This window comes from Acinonyx jubatus, chromosome F2, assembly GCF_027475565.1.
Source record: "Acinonyx jubatus isolate Ajub_Pintada_27869175 chromosome F2, VMU_Ajub_asm_v1.0, whole genome shotgun sequence".
Lineage (NCBI taxonomy): Eukaryota > Metazoa > Chordata > Mammalia > Carnivora > Felidae > Acinonyx > Acinonyx jubatus.
The window spans coordinates 48197903-48216460 of NC_069394.1; the positions used below are offsets into that span (position 1 = coordinate 48197903).

Consider the following 18558-nt stretch of genomic DNA (forward strand, 5'->3'; position numbering starts at 1 on the left):
ATCATAATTTATAATTTTCCTAGTTTTCTTTGTATCATTTATTGTATTATCTTTCGCATTCCTATTAGCATTTTCTTTTATTATGTTTATTATATAAGGCTAGTTGCTTATTCTTTTTAATGATAAAACTAAAGGAGCAACATACGCTTATTAGTCCCAATCATCATACCATATAATTAAAATTCCTCCAAAGTCATTGTGTAAATTTACTCTTCCCTACCAAACTTCATTTTCTTGGCTGCTCCCTAGCATGGAGTGCTGGAAACAGATTAAATACTTTCATTATTTGAGCTCCATTTGTTTTTTAATGCATATGCACATCAACCTTGTTTCCAAAAGAAGACATCATTACCTTTTTTCCTCTTGTTTGAAGAGTTTAGGCAGTCTGGTTTTTTTCTTCAGGAATATTTTAGGATATTGCTTTATAAACATATTGTGAGCTGACAGGATACTGTAAGAACTCTGGCTTTAAAAATAAGAGAGACAAATTAAATTTTAAGTGTCATAAGATAATAGTTTCCAAGGAAAGATTTTTGACTCAATACATACAACTTAAGTCTATACTATTTAGCCTAAAAAAACAAATGACAAAAATATGAAACATAAACATTCTGTGCTTTAAAAAGATCCACTATAAAAATTGTTCATAGTGTGCCTCAGTAAGAAATATTTTATGAATATTAGATTTATGGGAATGTCAATGTCAAAAATTTAATTTTTAAGTTCAGCCTTCTTAAAAGTTTTATTTCTGTAATTGATTAAAGCCCTTACATAAAATATGCCACATAATTAAAATTCCTCCAAAATAATTCACATAGAGGTCACATATACATCACCAAAAAGTATATTTATCTTAATCTTTGCAATGATTTATGAAAATCTCATGTACTGTTTTTAGAACTGGAATAAAGATATGTTAGAGCAAAAGATCAGCATTTCCCAATCCACAAGATCAGTAGAATCATCTGGGATGCTTTTTAGAAGTACGGTTTTCTATCCTATCTTTCTGAAGAAAGATCTCCAAGTCTAGAGGTCTGCATGGGCCTATTTTAAATATCCTTCTCCAGGGGATTCCTATTTGTAGCCAGATTTCAACCCACTGCAAATATAAAAATGCCAATAATCCACAGGATATAGTAAATTATCATTCAGTGTCAGGTAATGACATTTGTTTCTGGAAAATCTGCTTCATTCAATTTTCAATTGACAACCACCATGAAAAATTGATCAGTTTTTTTAAATGCTAAGCATTCATCTTGACAGCTTATTTCAATAATTATCAAAAATGATCATACTTAAAAACGAACACTGACAAACATCTTTATCAATATTTGCCTCATGGCAATGAATATAAAAATACTTGAGAAATCTTTTATTTCATTGTCAGTGTAAATAATAGCAACACATTATAAAATATTTATAACAGTTTTTTTTCTCCTGGCCAAAGTTTCCTAAAATGCCATATTAATTCTTTACACAAAACAAATACTACATACTTTAAGAATGTTATGTAAGTTAATTTAACTTAATTAACTCAAATAGTGCAAAGTGAATTTGATTTAATATGACATTAAGCAATTTCATGCCTAATCTTACACTATAGAGATACATGAAGCAAGAATCTAATATGTTTTAAATCCAGTCACATATCATTAGAAGCTTCTCCAAGATCTTTTTTTCCCCCAATTTAGAATTCACATTCTACATTCATCTATTTTACACATCTACTTGTAAAACATTAGGTGCTTGTTATAGGCCAAACAATTGGGCTAAAATCTTCACACTATTTTTGTCTCATTACATATTTACACAACCTGATAAAGTTGCTATTCTTTATTGCCCATTCTACACATAAAGAAACTGCAAACTTAATTCATATAACTAGTAAGTGGAGGACACAGGGTACAAATGAAAACTATATTGACTTTAAAACCCATTGTCTTAACTTTTTGGATACACTGCTCCCTAAACAATAAAACATGTTAGTTAATACTAAGTGCCAGTCACTATTCTAGGCAGTTTACATGTAACGTATAATTTATCCTTACACAACTATATCAGCTGATATTCCTATCATCCTCATTTGGTAGATAAAGAAATTGAGGCTCATGAAGTACAAAATTATGGCCTCTTTCCTTTGTCTACATGGAGCCCATGCTATAAGACTTGGAACCTTACTCCAATCTGTGATCTGGACAGACCATCTTTGGAGTGGCTAAGAAGCTTACATCACAATGCTAAGACCTTCACTCTTGTCATTTTCCATGTCTATGACTGAACTGCCTGCTTCATCTAATCCTTGAGAATTTTCAAGGTGTGGTAGCTGATGTACATGGACCAGTGTTTATGATCTGTCTCCAAGTTAGTATCTTCAAGAAGTGAAAAATGTGGAAGGTTGAAATGGAAAAGACAAATGCTAGAACTAGGCATGATATAATTTTCAAAATGAGGACCTAAGTGCTCTATGCTGCTATGATGTATACTCTACATCACAAAATGTAATCTGGCAGTATATGCCTATTCTGAGTCTCTTTTGAAATAAAAACATATAGTTCTGTGTATTCAGTAGGTTGCATTATTGTCTAAAACTATGTGAAGTATGCAAATAAATGCCTCTAAATACGCATAAGAGAAGTAGATTAGGAGAAATGGTATAAATATAATTAGAAATCCAGGGATACAGAAAGATTAAGAATTATGGCAGAGTCAGAAAGTAGACCATGGATCCAAATAACTATTTGACACTTGAAAACTGTCCACATAATTTCCTAAGCTATGAGTAAGCACTCTATGGACAAAATTCTCTACTTTATTGAAGCTCACCTGCAAGGAAACTCACCTGCAGAGAAACCCCAGTTTCCTCAGATGAAGGGGAAATACATACAAAACCTATAGATTTACACACCAGAACTCTAGAGCACTTTCAGGATGCTTACAATAGCCAAGTAGGTATTAAAAGATGGGGTGTGTGCCAAACTGGAAATAATGCCCACAAAGAGAAAGCCACAACCTCTCTCTCTCTCTCTCTCTCTCTCTCTCTCTCTCATCTGTCATGTCTTAAGAGAAGTCTAAAATGGCCAGATCCTACAGGTTTTCATTTAAAATTTTTACATAAACCAGAAATTTGAACTCTCATGTGAAATTTTTATTTTTAAATATTAGCAACTGCTGTAGATTGAATTGTGTTCCTCCCCCTCCCCCATATTCATATGTTGAAGCCCTATCTGCCAATGTGACTGTAACTGGAGATAAAGCTATTAGGAGGTAATTAAAGTTATATGAGATCTTGAGGGCAGGGACCTAATCTGTTAGGACTGGTGGTCTTGTAAGAAGGGGAAGAGAGAAAGATCTCTCTCTCCACATGCACACACCAAGTAAAGGCCATAAGAGGACACGACAAAAAGGCAGCTATCTGCACGCTAGGAAGACAGCTCTAGTCAGAAAGGAAACAACTGGCACCTTGATCTTGGACTTCCCGTCTTCTAGATCTGTGAGAAATAAATTTCTGTTATTTAAGACAACCTACAGTATTATGTCAGCCTGAGCAGAATAAGACTGTAACATACTTTAGAAAAATTTTAAATTACTGTGTGAATCAATCAAAATAATATTTTACTTCTACATGAATTACACTATCCCAGGCCAGGGGACAGGGGTACCAGTTAATGGCCTTGGCAGGGTTCCCTAACTGCATGACAAGTAGTTACTTTTTGCCTCCTCTACTAGACTGTGCCTACAATAAGAAATAAAAGAACCCTATGGGGCACCTGGGTGGCTCAGTTGGTTGAGCATCTGACTTCAGCTCAGGTCATGATCTCACGGTCCGTGAGTTCGAGCCCCACGTCAGGCCCTGCACTGACAGCTCAGATCCTGGAGCCTGCTTCAGATTCTGTGTTTCCCTCTCTCTCTGCCCCTCCCCTGGTCATGCTCTGTCTCTCTCACTCTCAAAAAATGAATAAATGTTAAAAAAAAGAAAAGAAATAAAAGAACCCTAGTCTTGGGATCAAAATGACCTTTGTTTGTGTACTAAATTTTCTAGTTTATATCAAGTAAAAAGTATTAAGGTATTGAAAGTATTAAAGTCATTTAAGCTTTATATGCTTTACTTGCTTATGTACTGAATGATAGATACATGTCTAAATAATAATAATTCAATGTTTAATATTCAATTATTTTATATCTATCTTAAAAACTTCCCTATGCTACAACAAGCCATGTCCCTTTCTTCCTGGGTACAGGGCTAACCTACATTTCCCAACTTCTTTTGCACTTAGATACAGTCACATGGCTAAGTTCTAGCCAAAGGAACATGGAAAAGAGGGTGGGAGTGATGTGCACCATTTCCAGACCAGGCCCATCGAAATCTGCCCCCAATCTCATCAAAAAAGCCTTCTATAAAAGATTCTCTATGTCTTTTTCCTTTCCAGCTTGAAGCAAATTAGCAGGTTAAACTTGAAAACCACAAAGATGAAAGAACAAAAGTTTGAAAGAGGCCTGAGTTCCTAAACCAGAACAGCCTACCAATCAAATATAACCCTATAGGGCTTGATGTGAGAAAGAAAGAAATTTCTGTTGTGTTATACCACTGAGATTTAGGGTTTGTCTATAATGGCTAGATTTCCCTAACTACTTATATCTTCTGTATCCCATTCAGTTTTGCTTACAAGTCTGGGAACATAATAGACTTTTAATAAAATACTTATTGATTAATTATATTTATGTGGCTTCCCTAAGGCAGTTTACATTTTTTATTTTAAATTAGTTAAAACGAGCCATAAAGGTTGGATCTATTTAACCACTCATAGATTTTTTCTTCCTAAATTTGTCTTATAAGTATTGTAGCATCTATTCATTTATGTGATGAAAATTGAAAAAATGTGAATGTTATTCTTGCAAACTAGAAGAAAGCAGAGGTACAATTTGATAATAATTAAGTTCCTTTTATATACATACATAAAAATATAGATATAATATACTATTATACATTATATATAATGTATATATTTATTTTATTATATATTACCTTGTATATAATGGCTTTTATTATTTTATTACAAAATTAAAGAAAGAAGAAAAATGCTACATAATAAGGCCAATGTATTTAAAATGCCCTGGCTACTAAATGAAAAGATCAATCAATCAGCAGTCTTTAGATAATGCCACTATAAAATGTCATGCAGTTCAGTTTTCCCCAGACTTAATTTTAAATATTTTGGAAATGTAGTCTCTAGTTATGAATTCATTTGATCATCTTTCTTATCTATGGATAAAGCTCATTACGAGTGACTCCATGGCGTCAAAATTATTTGATTAGTTTTTCAAAGGAGTTCCACATGCCACTATAATTGATTAGCAGATATATTAATCATAAAGATCAACCCCTTTTTATTTTCATAAAGTTCCTAAAGAAAAATTAAAAGATCTATTTTGACAAAGCCAACTGCAAAGATATGACTTGAAGACTGAACCTAACCTTTTACAGGGATATTGATCTGTCAAAAATTTTTACTTACCCTATTTTCAGAACAAATATCTGATTAGCATGTAACCTGATGTTGTGGTTTATCTTTCACAAACTATTTCATCTTCTCATTTATTTATTTCTAGAAAAGAACTACCTATCTTTAGGATTACTGTAGTAGTTAGAAAAAATAAATGCAAAACCATGGCCCATTTTTTATAATGTATTATCCATGTAAAAATAATAACTTAATATAAATCTAAGTACAGAATATATAGCATATAGTAACACATTTTTTATTTTATTAAAAATATAGATATATAAACTCCATTTTCAGTGAAAAAAGAACAAGATTTTGAGTCAACTTTAAATCCTTCTTTAGCAAATACATATGAAGTTCTCAAGTTAATGTCAAAACTAAAATTGTCTAGCCATGAGAGAGACTTCTTTATTGAAAAGGACTTAGCCAATGAGTCTGAATCTTTTACATCATTGGAAGAGAACTATTAAAGAGAAAATATCTGGCATTCATCTTATAGTGTAGAACATCACATCTTAGAAAGAAAAATTTTCAGTTACTACATCATGGCAGTCTTGATTCTCTGAAGAACTCTGTTGTTGCACATATCAAGCACAAAGAATTTTCTGTTGCATTGTTGGTCTCACAAGAAGAAAATAATTGAGATGTTGAGATCTCCAAAAACCATCACATTGCAAAAGAAAAAAAAAAGAAATTAAAGTGAGTTGAATAGGTACCTAAGATGTGAGCATGAAGCAGACAAGGGGTAGGGTTGTGAGGAGGGCACTGATAAGAGCACTGCTGAGAGAAAAATGTACCTTGACCCAGGAAAAAAGAGGGTAGCTCAGCTTGAGAAATTTGCTTTGGAGAAAGATTTTTGAAGGAGAATGAAGTAATCCCAGTTTCTTGGTATACTCTGGTTCTAAGAAGAGACAGTTATAAATTCTCCCTGGGGGAAACTATCCACAATTTAGGTCTTATGTTATTATATGTTAAGAATACGCAAAACTTTCATAGAAATTTTATGTGCAAAGACAAGTTACCATGAAGGGAGCATTAGATTTATACTGTTAAACACTATAATCCTGGTATGTTAGATATAGAATATAGAACAATATAAAATATTTGTAGAAATAAAGGTAGAATAACAATCATGATCCATAACAAAAGATTATCACGAATGACCAGGCAAATTTGAAAAGAGAACTTGGTAGAACTTCTCAAAATTAAAATTATAATCATTAAAATGAAGAACTCAATGAACATGTTAAAGATCAAATTAGAGAGAGTTGAATAAGAAATTAAATTTGAAGACATATTTGTAGAAATTCCCAAACATTCAGGGAAATAATATTGGCAAAAAGAGTAGACAAAAAGATCAATGAAACACAATAGCAAGCCTCAAAATAGACCCACATGTATACAATCAAATGCTCTTTGACAAAGGAGCAAAGGCAGTTCAATACAGACAGGGTAATTCTTTTTTCTTTTCTTTTTTTAAGTTTATTTATTTATTTTAAGAGGGAGAGAGCATGCATGCAAGCAGGGGATGGGCAGAGAAAGAGGGAGAGAGAAAATCTCAAGCAGGTTCCACACTGAGCACAAAGCCAGACATGGGGCTTGATCTCACAAACCACGAGATCATGATCTGAGCCAAAACCAAGAGTTGGATGCTTAACTGAGCCGCCCAGGTGCCCCAAGGATATATATATTTTTTAATTATGCTGTAACTGGACATCTATCTGGAAAAAAAAAGTGCAGGGGGACACAGACTTTACAGTCTTCACAAAATTAACCTAAAATGGATCACAGACCTAAACGTGAAATAAGCATAAAACTTGTAGAAAATAACATAGAAAAATAATCTACGTGACCTTGGGTTTGGCAATAGCTTCTTAGATTGCACATCAAAAATATCATTCATGAAAAGAAAAATTAATAAGTTAAACTTTATTAGCATTTAAAACTTCTGCTTGCAAAAAGACACTATCATGTAAATGAAATGACAATACACATGCTGGGAGAAAATATTTGCAAAACACCTATTTGATAAAGGATTGGTATCCAATAAAGGGTATAAAATAAAAGGGTATAAAATAAGGGTATAAAAATAACCCTTAAAAATCAACAATAAGAAAACAAAGAACCCTATTAAAAATGGTACAAGATATGAACAGACACCTCACAAAGAAGAACATTAGCATATGAAAAGATTCTCCATATATGTCATCAGAAACATGCAATTAAAATAACAAGATAATCACTACACACTTACTACAATGGCTAAAATTCAGAACACTGACAACACAAACTCCTGTCAAGGTTGTGAAGCAATAGGAGCTCTCATTCATTGCTATGGAAATACAGTGGTATAGACACTTTGGAAGACAGTTTTGTAGTTCCTTACAAAACTAACAATACTCATATAATACAGCAACTGCACTCTTTGGTATTTACCCAGGTGAGTTGAAAACTTAACATTCACACACACACACACACACACACACACACACACACACACACACCTGTACATGAATATTTATAACAGCTTTATTTATAATTGCTAAAACTTGGAAGCAACCAAAACATTCTTCAACTGAATAGAGAAACAAACTGTATTACATCCATACAATGAATATTTTTCAATGTCAAAAGGAAATGAGCTATCATGTCATGAAAAAACAAGAAGGAACATTAAATGCATCAGTGAAGAGAAATAAATCAATTTGAAAAGGCTACACACTGTATTTTTCCAAGTATATGGTATTCTAGAAAGGATAAAACTATGGAAATAATAAAAAGATCAGTGGTTACCATGGATTAGGGAAGGATGAAAGAATAGGTGAACACAAGGGATGTTTAGAGCAAAAAATACTCTGTATGATACTGTAATGATAATTACACGTCCTTAAAATCTGTCAAAGACCCTACCATGTACAACCCAGTGAACCTTATTGTAATTATGGACTTTAGTCCATAATGTACCAATATTTACTAATTAATTATAAGAAATATACCATACTTATTAAGCACGATGTTAATAATATGGGAAACTAGGAGAGAGAAGTAAAGGGCATTTGGAAACTCTACTTTCTACTCAATTTTTCTGTAAATATAAAACTCAAAAAATGAGATATATTAAAAATATATGAATGAAATAAATGAGAAATTTGTAGTACACAATGAGAAATTAAGATAAGAAGAAATTTGAGAGTGAAACTCCAATTGGAAATGTGGTAGACCTGGAGACAGGTAAGAAAAGTGAGAGTTGAGTAGTACATAAGAGGTAAATAACAAGTATTAGTAATACAAAGGAACAGTAGAATCTAAGTATAACATATGGAGAAATAAAGAAACAAGTGAATAAAACATGCCTGCAAGATTTGCATGCTTTTATTACTGAGTAAATGATAGACATTCAGCAAATATGTTTTGAATGCAACTGCGTGCCATGAACCAAAATAGTCAATAAAAATGCAGTGGTGAACCAAACTCCTAAGGTTGTTTCACTCTGGTAGTTTAGAGTCTAATTGTGATAATATTGATAAGTAATGGAGATGAGAAGCAGGTTTTCATAAGAATATGAATTTGTTTCTTAAATCAAGATGTGGGAAGAAGGGATGCCTCGGTGGCTCAGTTGGGGAAGCTTCTGACTTCAGCTCAGGTCATGATCTCACGGTTTGTGAGTTTGAGCCCTGCATTGGGCCCTGCTCTGGCAGCTCAGAGCCTGGAGTCTGCTTTGGATTCTGTGTCTCCCTCTCTCTCTGCCCCTCCCCTGCTCACACTCTTTCTCTATCTCTCAAATAATAATAATAAAAGTTAAAAGAAAATTTAAAAAAATCAAGATGTAGGGAAATTTGAGGGTTAATGACATCTTAGAGATTATAGCAACTTCTTTAACTTGAGGAAGTTTATCTAAGGAAACATTCTCTAGACCAGAGTTCCTTAAGTGGGTGAGAAATGGGAGACTAAGGGGATTATGGTTCCTGGACCCAATTCCAATGTATGTGTGAGTTCCTGGACCTAACTCCAATGCATGTGGGGGGTGGAAGGTGGTTTCCCGCACAATACCAAACAACTTTGGGGACTCCAGCAGAGTGTCTGAGAATTCAACTCAGTACTAACAGTACCTGGAGATCTCAGATCCCATAAGTTAAGGGTTCAGTCCCACAACTGATCCCATCTCACTTCAGATGCCAATCACGTGTAGAAGATCCCCAGGTTACCCACAATTCTGTCCAATTTGGCTACAATGGCAGGTTCCTGTGACTCTCTCTAAGTTCAGGTTTGGCTAATTTCCTATAGAAGCTTACAACAGGGTTAGGGGGACCAACTCCCCCCACCATCCAAATCTCTCTCACGCAGTTGAAAATCCACATAAAACTTTTGACTCCCCCAAAACTTAACTACTAATAGGCTACTGTTTACCAGAAGCCTTGCTGATAACAAAACTGTCAATCAATACATATTTTGTATGTTATATGTATTATAAACTGTCTTTTTACAATAAAATAAGCTAGAGAAAAGAAAGGAAATAATAAGGAAAATACATTTACAGTACTGTACTATATTTATCAGAAAAAAATGCACATAAGTAGAAGGAGCTAAGATGGCAGTGTAGTAAGAGTACCCTAGGCTTGCCTCCTCCCTTAAACACAGCTACATAACTATCAAATCATTCTGAATACCCAAGAAATTGACTTGAGAACTGACAGAACAAACTGCACAACTAGAGGGAGAGAAGAGGCCATACTGACAAAGGTAGGAAGTGGCAAGACATGGTTTCAGGAAGAAATAGATCATGGTACTGAGGAGAGGAGGGAGCCCTGGTCATAGAGAAAGGTAAGAGATAGTAGAGCACACAGGGATATGGACAAGGAGAACACTTTCCCAAAACCATTGGCTGGGAAAATGAGAGGAGCTGATTTTCATGAGTTTTTCCAACCAGCAAGGCTCAAAGAATGGAGTTTTAGAGGTAGGTGGGCTTGGCTGGGATAGAGACATGAGGACGCTGCCCTACTGCTGGAGAAAAAGCACCCAAAATAAGTACCTAACTTATAAGGGAAGACCCATAAGACTAGCTGCATAACTCTCCACAGAAACTTGGTAGGTCAGAAGGGAGAGGCATGATATATTCAACGTGTTGAATGGGAAAAATATACAGCCAAGAATATTCTATCCAGCAAGGCTATCACTCAGAATAGAAGGAGAGATAAAGAGTTTCCCAAACAAAAACTAAAGGAGATCATGACCACCAAACCAGCCCTGCAAGAAATATTAAAGGAGACTCTGAGTGGAAAGGAAAGACAAAAAGTGACAAACACTACAAAGAAACAGAAAATCTCCAGATACAATGACAAAACAAGTAATAAAATGTCACTAAATACATCTCTATCAATAATTACTCAATGTAAATGGAACAAATGCTCCAATCAAAAGACATAGGGTGTTAGAATGGATAAAAACCAAACAAACAAACAAGCAAAAAAGACCCATGTATGTGCTACAAGAGACTAATTTAGGCCTAAAGACACCTATAGATACAAAGAGGGGATGAAGACAGATTTACCATGCAAATAGACATCAAAAGGAACCAGAGTAATACTTATATCAGACTAACTAGATTTGAAACCAAAGACTGTAACAAAAGATGAAGAATGGCAGTACAGCATAATAAAGAATACTATCCAGCAAGATCTAACAATTGTAAATATCTTTGCCCCCTACATCGAAGCACCTAAATATATAAAACAATTTATGACAAGCATAAAGGAATTAGTTGATAATAACGCAATAGTCATTGGAATTTAACGCCCCACTTACAGCAATGGATAGATCATCTAAGCAGAAAATCAACAAGGAAACACTGGACCAGATGGACTTAACAGATATATTCAGAAAATTTCATCCTAAAGCAGCACAGGGGACATTCTCCAGAATAAATCCCATACTAGATCACATATCAACCCTCAACAAGTATAAAAAGATTGAGATCATACCATGTATCTTTTCAGACCACAATGCAATGAAACTTGAAATCAACCACAAGAAAAAATTTGGAAAAATCACAAATACATGGACGTTAAACAACATGCTACTAAAGAATGGGTGACCCAGGAAATTAAAGAAGAAATTTAAAATACATGGTAACAAATGAAAATGAAAACACAAGTCCAAAACCTCTGTGATGCAGCAAAAGCAGCCAGAAGAGGGAAGTATATAGCAATACAGATCCACTTCAAGAAGGAAGAAAAATCTCAAATAAACAACCTACCATTACACCTAAAGGAGCTAGAAAAAGAACAATAAATGAAGCCTAAAGTCAGCAGAAAGGAAATAATAAAGATTAGAGCAGAAATCAATGATATAGGAACTAAACAAAAAACAACAACAAAAAAAACAGATCAATGAAACCAGATGCTGGTTCTTTGAAAAAATTAATAAAATTTATAAACCTGTACCCAGAAAGGACCCAAACAAGTAAAATCACAAATAAGAGAGGAGAAATAACAACCAATACTACAGAAATGCACACAATTATAACAAAATATTATGAAAAATTTCACAGGAGAAGAACACAGGTAGAACAAAGTGGACAATCTGGAAGAAATGGATACATTCCTAGAAACATATACACTACCAAAACTGAAGCAAGAAGAAATAGAAAACTTGAACAGATCGATAAACAGAAAAGAAATTGAATCACAATAAAAAATCTCCCAACAAATAAAAGTCCAAGGCCAGATGGCTTCCCAGAAGAATTCTATCAAACATTTAATGAGTTAATACCTATTCTTCTCAAACTGTTCCAAGAAACAGAAATGTAAGGAAAACTTCCAAACTTATTCTATGCGGCCAGCATTGCCCTGATTCCAAAACCAAAGACTCCACTAAAAAAGGGAACTACAGGTCAATATCCTTGATGAATATGGATGCAAAACTTCTCAATTAAATACCAACAAATTGAATCCAACTGTCCATTAAAGAATCATTCATCATGATCAAGTGCAACTTATTCCTGGTTCAATATTCATAAAACAATCAACATGATACATCACATTAATAAAAGAAAGGTAAGAACCATATGATCCTCTCAATAGATGCATAAAAAGCATTTGACAAAGTACAACATCCATTCATGATAAAATATCCACAAAGTAGGGACAGAGAGAACATATGTCAATGTCATAAAAGCTATATGCAAAAAACCCACAGCCAATATCATCCTCAATGGGAAAAAACTGAGAGCTTTTCCTCTACAGTCAGAACAAGACAAAGATGTCCACTCTCACCATTGTTATTTAACATAGTACTGGAGGTCCTAGCCTCCGCAATCAGACAACAAAAAAGAATTAAAAGGTATCCATCCAAATCAACAAGAAAGAACCCAAACTTTCACTATTTGCAAATGACGTGATACTCTATATGAAAACCCAAAAGACCCCACCAAAAATTGCTAGAATTGATACATGAATTCAGAAAAGTCACAAGATACAAAATCAACATACATAAATGTATTGCATTTCTATACACTAGTAACAAAGAAGCAGAAAGAGAAATAAAGGAATCAACTCCTTTTACAACTTCACCAAAACCCATAAGATACCTAGGAATAAATCTCACCAAAGAGGTAAAATGTCTGTACTCTAAAAACAATATAACGCTGATGAAAGGAATTGAAGATGACACAAAGAAATGGAATAATATTCCATGTTCATGGAGTGGAACAACAAATATTGCTAAAATGTCTATACTATTGGAAGCAATACACACATTTAACACAACTTGTATCAAAATACCAACAGCATTTTTCACAGAGCTAGAACTAACTATCCTAAAATGTTATGGAACCACAAAAGACCCTAAATAGCCAAAGTAATCTTGAAAAAGGAAAGCAAAGCTGGAGGCATCACAATTCCACACTTCAAGTTATATTATGAAGCTGTAGTCATCAAAACAGTATGGTACTGGCACAAAAACAGACACATAAATCAATGGAACAGAATTGAAAACCAGAAATGGACCCACTATTATATGGTTAACTAATCTTTGACAAAGCAGGAAAGAATATCCAATGGGAAAAAGAATGTCTCTTCAACAAATGGTGTTGGGCAAACTGGACATCAAAAGGCAAAATAATGCAATTGGACTATTTTCTTATAACATACACAAAAATAAATTCAAAATAGATGAAAGACCTAAATGTAAGATGGGAAACCAAAAAAATCCTAGGGGATAACACAGGTAGTAACCACTTTGACACCAGCCATAGCAACTTACTAGATACATCTCCTGAGGCAAGGGAAACAAAAGCAAGAATAAACTATTGGACCTTTATCAAGATAAAAAAAACTTCTGCACAGTAAAGGAAATCATCAAATAAAGCTAAAAGAAAACTTTCAGAATGGGAGAATATATTTGCAAATGACATATCTGATAAAGGGTTAGTATCCAAAGTATATAAAGAACTTATAAAACTCAACACACAAAATATTAATAATCCAGTTAAAAATGGACAGAAGACATAAATAGACATTTTTCCAAAGAAGACATATAGATGGCTAACAGACACTTGAAAAGATGCTTAACATCATTCATCATCAAATGCAAATCAAAACTACAATGAATTATTACCTCACACCTGTCACAATGGCTAAAATGAACAACATAGGAAACAACAGGTATTGGCAAGGATGCAAAGAAAGGGGAACACTCTACACTGTTGGTGGAAATGCAAACTAGTGCAGCCACTCTAAAAAGAGTATGGAGGTTCTCAAAGAGTTAAAAATAGAACTACCCTCCAATACAGCAATTACACTACTAGGTATTTACCCAAAGGATACAAACATCATGATTTGAAGGGGCACATGCACCCTGATGTTTATAGCAGCATTATCAACAATAGGCAAATTATGGAAAGAGCCCAAGAGTCCATCAACTGATGAATGGATAAAGAAGATGTGGTAAAAAAAATATATATATAATGGAATATATATCCATCAAAAAGAATGAAATTTTGCCATTTGCAACAACATGGATGGAGCTAGAGTATTATGCTAAGTGAAATAAATCAGAGAAAGACAAAAGCTGTATGATCTCATTCAGATGAGTTTAAGAAACAAAACTGATGAACATAAGGGGGAGAAATAGAGAGAGGCAAACCAGGAAACAGACACAACTATAGAGAACAAATTGAGGGTTACTGGAGGGGAGGTGGTTGAAGGATGGGTTAAATAGTGATGGTATTAAGGAGGGCATGTGTTATGATGAGCACTGGGTGTTGTATGTAAGTGATGAATCACTAAATTCTACATCTAATACTAATATTACACTATATATGAACTAACTAGAATTTAAATAAAACTTGAAGAAAAACCACATAAGTTTTCCCATGCAGCTCAAACCTGTGTTGTTCAAGGATCAACTATACTTATGTTTATTGGATTATTATAAAAGTCTGTGATAAAGGATTCAGATGAACATCCAGATGGAACAAACGCATTGGGCAAGATATATGGTAAGGGGTACAAGGCTTCCATACCCTCTCCAGGCACAGCATTTAATCAGCACCACCACATGTTAACCAGCCCAGAAGCTCCCCAAACCCCATGCTTCTGGGTTTTTATGGAAGCTTCATTACATAGTCATGACTGATTAAATCACTGGCCATTAACAATTGATTCAAACTCTAGCCCCTCCCAGGAGGTCATGGGGTGGGAGTGAAAGTTTGAACTTTTTAAACACGTGGTTGGTCTTCCTTCAAAACCAATCCCTTGGTGGCCTCAACTAACACCTCATTAACATAACAACAGACACCTTTATCACCCTATCATTTAGGAAATTTCAACAGTTTTAGGAGCTCCCTGCCATATATACAAATATATATATAATATATATTTCTTATTATAAAATACAACATCACAGAGGGTTATTGACATTTGGATAGAACAATGTGCAGGATTTTACTGCACACTACACTGTTTACAATGCCTAGTTCCTACCCATTTATTATAAGTGTCATCTCCCAGTCCACGTTTATATGCCCCTGGGAAAGGTAATGCCTCAGGTAGAGAATCTTGCTCTAGACAGTTGAAGATAAGCGCATGCACTTTGGGTAAAATAACATTAATAAGTACACCCTGAATTACAAGCTTCCAAGGTGTTCACAGCCTATAAAATAAACGCAAGATTCAGTCTATCTCTGCCTACCTTTTCTGCCACCACTGGATTGACAGTGCAAATTGTGGTCATTTGAACAGTAGAAACTGTTCAAAATAAAAATTGATTTCATTCCTGATAAATGTTTGTGAAATCGCAGCTTGGTTAATTTCCTTTATCTATCATAAACCATATTTTCAAAGTTCTTTTTGTCTCCTTTCTTATCCACACTTTAATTCCTTAAAAATAAAAATTGCCTAACTCTTCATATCTTCATTTTATGTCAAAAAATATGGTTATGTCTAGTATGTCAACATATTATTATGTATTAGTAAAACACCCTCACTAAGAAAAAGAAAGATAATATATTTTGAAATGAAAATAGTTATAATGAAGAACTAGCCATTATCAATAGACTCTAAAAGCCTTAACCTTGTCCAGGAGCTGCTTTAAAATAATTTGTATTGTCTCTATCAACTTCTAATACTCCATTAATTTAATGTACTTTACCTTAACCTGAAGCAATAAGAAAGAAACAATTATTAAATGTCATTTTTCTGTATTTTTATTGATGACTATAATTTTAATGGCATAATATTCATCCTTGTTATTATTAAAGCATAAAATTAAAAGATACAGTTTGGGAAAATTAGGCAAAATTAATCACCTGTATGTTAAGGAGTTTCCACCAGATGATTTCTGACTTAACTTTCTGTTCTACAATCCTCTGACTCTATAATATTGTGTCTACGGGGAAATGATGAATGCTAGATAGTCAACTTAAAAATGAACTTTGGGCTGGGGGTGCCTGCGTGGCTCAGTCTGTTAGGCATCCAACTTCGGCTCAGGTCATGATCTCACATTTCATGTGTTTGAGCCCCACATCAGGCTCTGTGCTGACAGCTCAGTGCCTGGAGCCTGCTTCAGATTCTGTGTCTCCCTCTCTCTCTGCCCCTCCCCCACTTGTGCTCTGTCTGTCTGTCTGTCTCTCTCTCAAAAATAAATATTTTTTAAAAAATTTTTAAATGAACTTTAGGCTAAAACCTATTTATGAGTTATAATCTCCATAAATGTAAAAAGTATATAGTTAGTATAACTACATCCATATTTGAGACTAAATGGCTATATATTAGTAATATTAATCACTAATAAATATTAAACTCTATATCCCAGTCACAAAGCTAATTGTCTGATTAACACTATTCTTATACAAATGCACAAATGCATATGCATCATAACTTTGTGTCTTATATTTCCAATTCAGACATGTTTAAAGGTTTTTGCCTGAAATTACAAGAATTGGTCACATAAGAAAATGCAGTTGCAAACATGTAGCCTCATGTTTGTTTGTTTGTCTGAAACTTAGGAGAACATATATTTCCTTTTAAACCATATTACTCTGTTTATAACCAAGTAAATTTAACTTTAAACAAAAGAGCTGACTGATCATAAAGTACTTTGATAAGGAAAACAATCCTCAAAGCATACAGTTCAGGAAGAAAATTGGAATGTCAAACCAACAGTTGCTTGAAAAAAAATGTTTAAAAATTATTAGCTCTCTAGACAATACTAAAAAAATAAATAAATAAAAATTACACACTATAAATATGTACCTATCCTCCTAATCAACACAGGTAGAAAACCCATATATGTATATATATTTTAGGCATGAAGAAGATAGTTATTTCTACTGAACATAAGAGTGTAATTCAGTTCAAAACATTGACCTCTATGACAAATGTCTAGGGGTAGGAAGCAATAAGGTAAATCTCCTGCCCTTATGGAACATATGTAGTCTACTAGGCATAAAAAATCCTACATCTAAGAATTTAGATGTTACATCAAAGTGACATCATCCCTCTTTGTTACTAAATTTTCTTTTACTTGTGATAAAAAAATTCCAGAATAATATACCAACATACTGTATCTATTCTCAGAGAAGAAATATCAGACAGACACCAAGTGACTGACTGCATGCATATGGAGAACAGCTACCACACACTGGGGCTTGCTTTTTGTACAAAGTTTATAGACACGCAGGCACAAGGTATAAAATCCAGTAACAAGAGCTCTCATATGCCCAGTAGGGGACAGGAGCAGCTTCAACAACTGAGATTGAGTACAGGGTAGAGGCACATGGGAAGTGGTGGAGAGTAGCAGCCTCCCCTCCATCTTCCCATCCTGGGCCAAAGGAAGCACAACTATAAGGAAGATATATAAATATAGACAGAGGTAGAGGTAGAGGTAGAGGCAGAGGCAGAGGCAGAGGCAGAGGTAGAGGTAGAGAGAGAGAGAGAGAGAGAGAGAGAGAGATAGAGATATAGAGATAGAGATATGTAGCTATATATCTATAATCAAACCCTTGGTAGGTTTCATGTATAAAAATTTCAATCCTTGAGTCATTTAATTCTCAGCCTTTCTTTTTTTATTCTAGGGGAAGAATATTTCATTGGTCATTTTTAACATCTAGCAGATAAAAAATAAATAAATATGAAGGAATACATTTTTCTTATATCTCTTCCCAATTTGTTAAAATCAATTAAAAGCTTGGTAATTCTGAAAGAATTCAATGTATATATTTCTGATAAACTCCATAAAGAAATCTCATTAGGAAAAAGGACCTGAATTGCCATGCCATCATTAATTTGTTGTAATTTATTTTCTTATTCTAAAAAAATATTCATTTCATATCTATGATTGTATTTGTAATCCTATATTCTTTTTCTAAACCTAAACCTAAAACATATATACAGGTATGCTAAAACATGCCCTCTCCCAGACCCCTGGTGTGTACCAGTTCCTCAAAAGAAAACATGCAGGTTTTCAAATGTTTTTATCTATGTGGTAAATCAAGTACCTATGAGTCAACATTGGTTTATTACAACACTTTATTCATAAAACAAACATGTTTTTACTCATT

At 34.0% G+C, this 18558-nt stretch overlaps 1 protein-coding gene across 7 annotated transcripts in view; it reads right to left on the reverse strand.

Annotated features, from left to right (window-relative positions):
• The window catches only part of CNBD1 (cyclic nucleotide binding domain containing 1), a 481111-nt gene that overhangs the window by 407850 nt on the left and 54703 nt on the right, over positions 1–18558 (reverse strand). For 6 of the 7 annotated variants that reach the window (XR_008292521.1, XM_053208140.1, XM_053208138.1 and 3 more), the window contains exon 3: positions 353–466. Coding sequence is in view for 6 of the 7 variants with exons in the window: in XM_053208140.1 (XP_053064115.1) it covers positions 353–466 (114 nt within the window). In the remaining variant the exon portion in view is untranslated. The remainder of the gene's footprint in view (positions 1–352; positions 467–18558) is intronic. The other variant, XM_053208141.1, reaches the window with a different exon arrangement.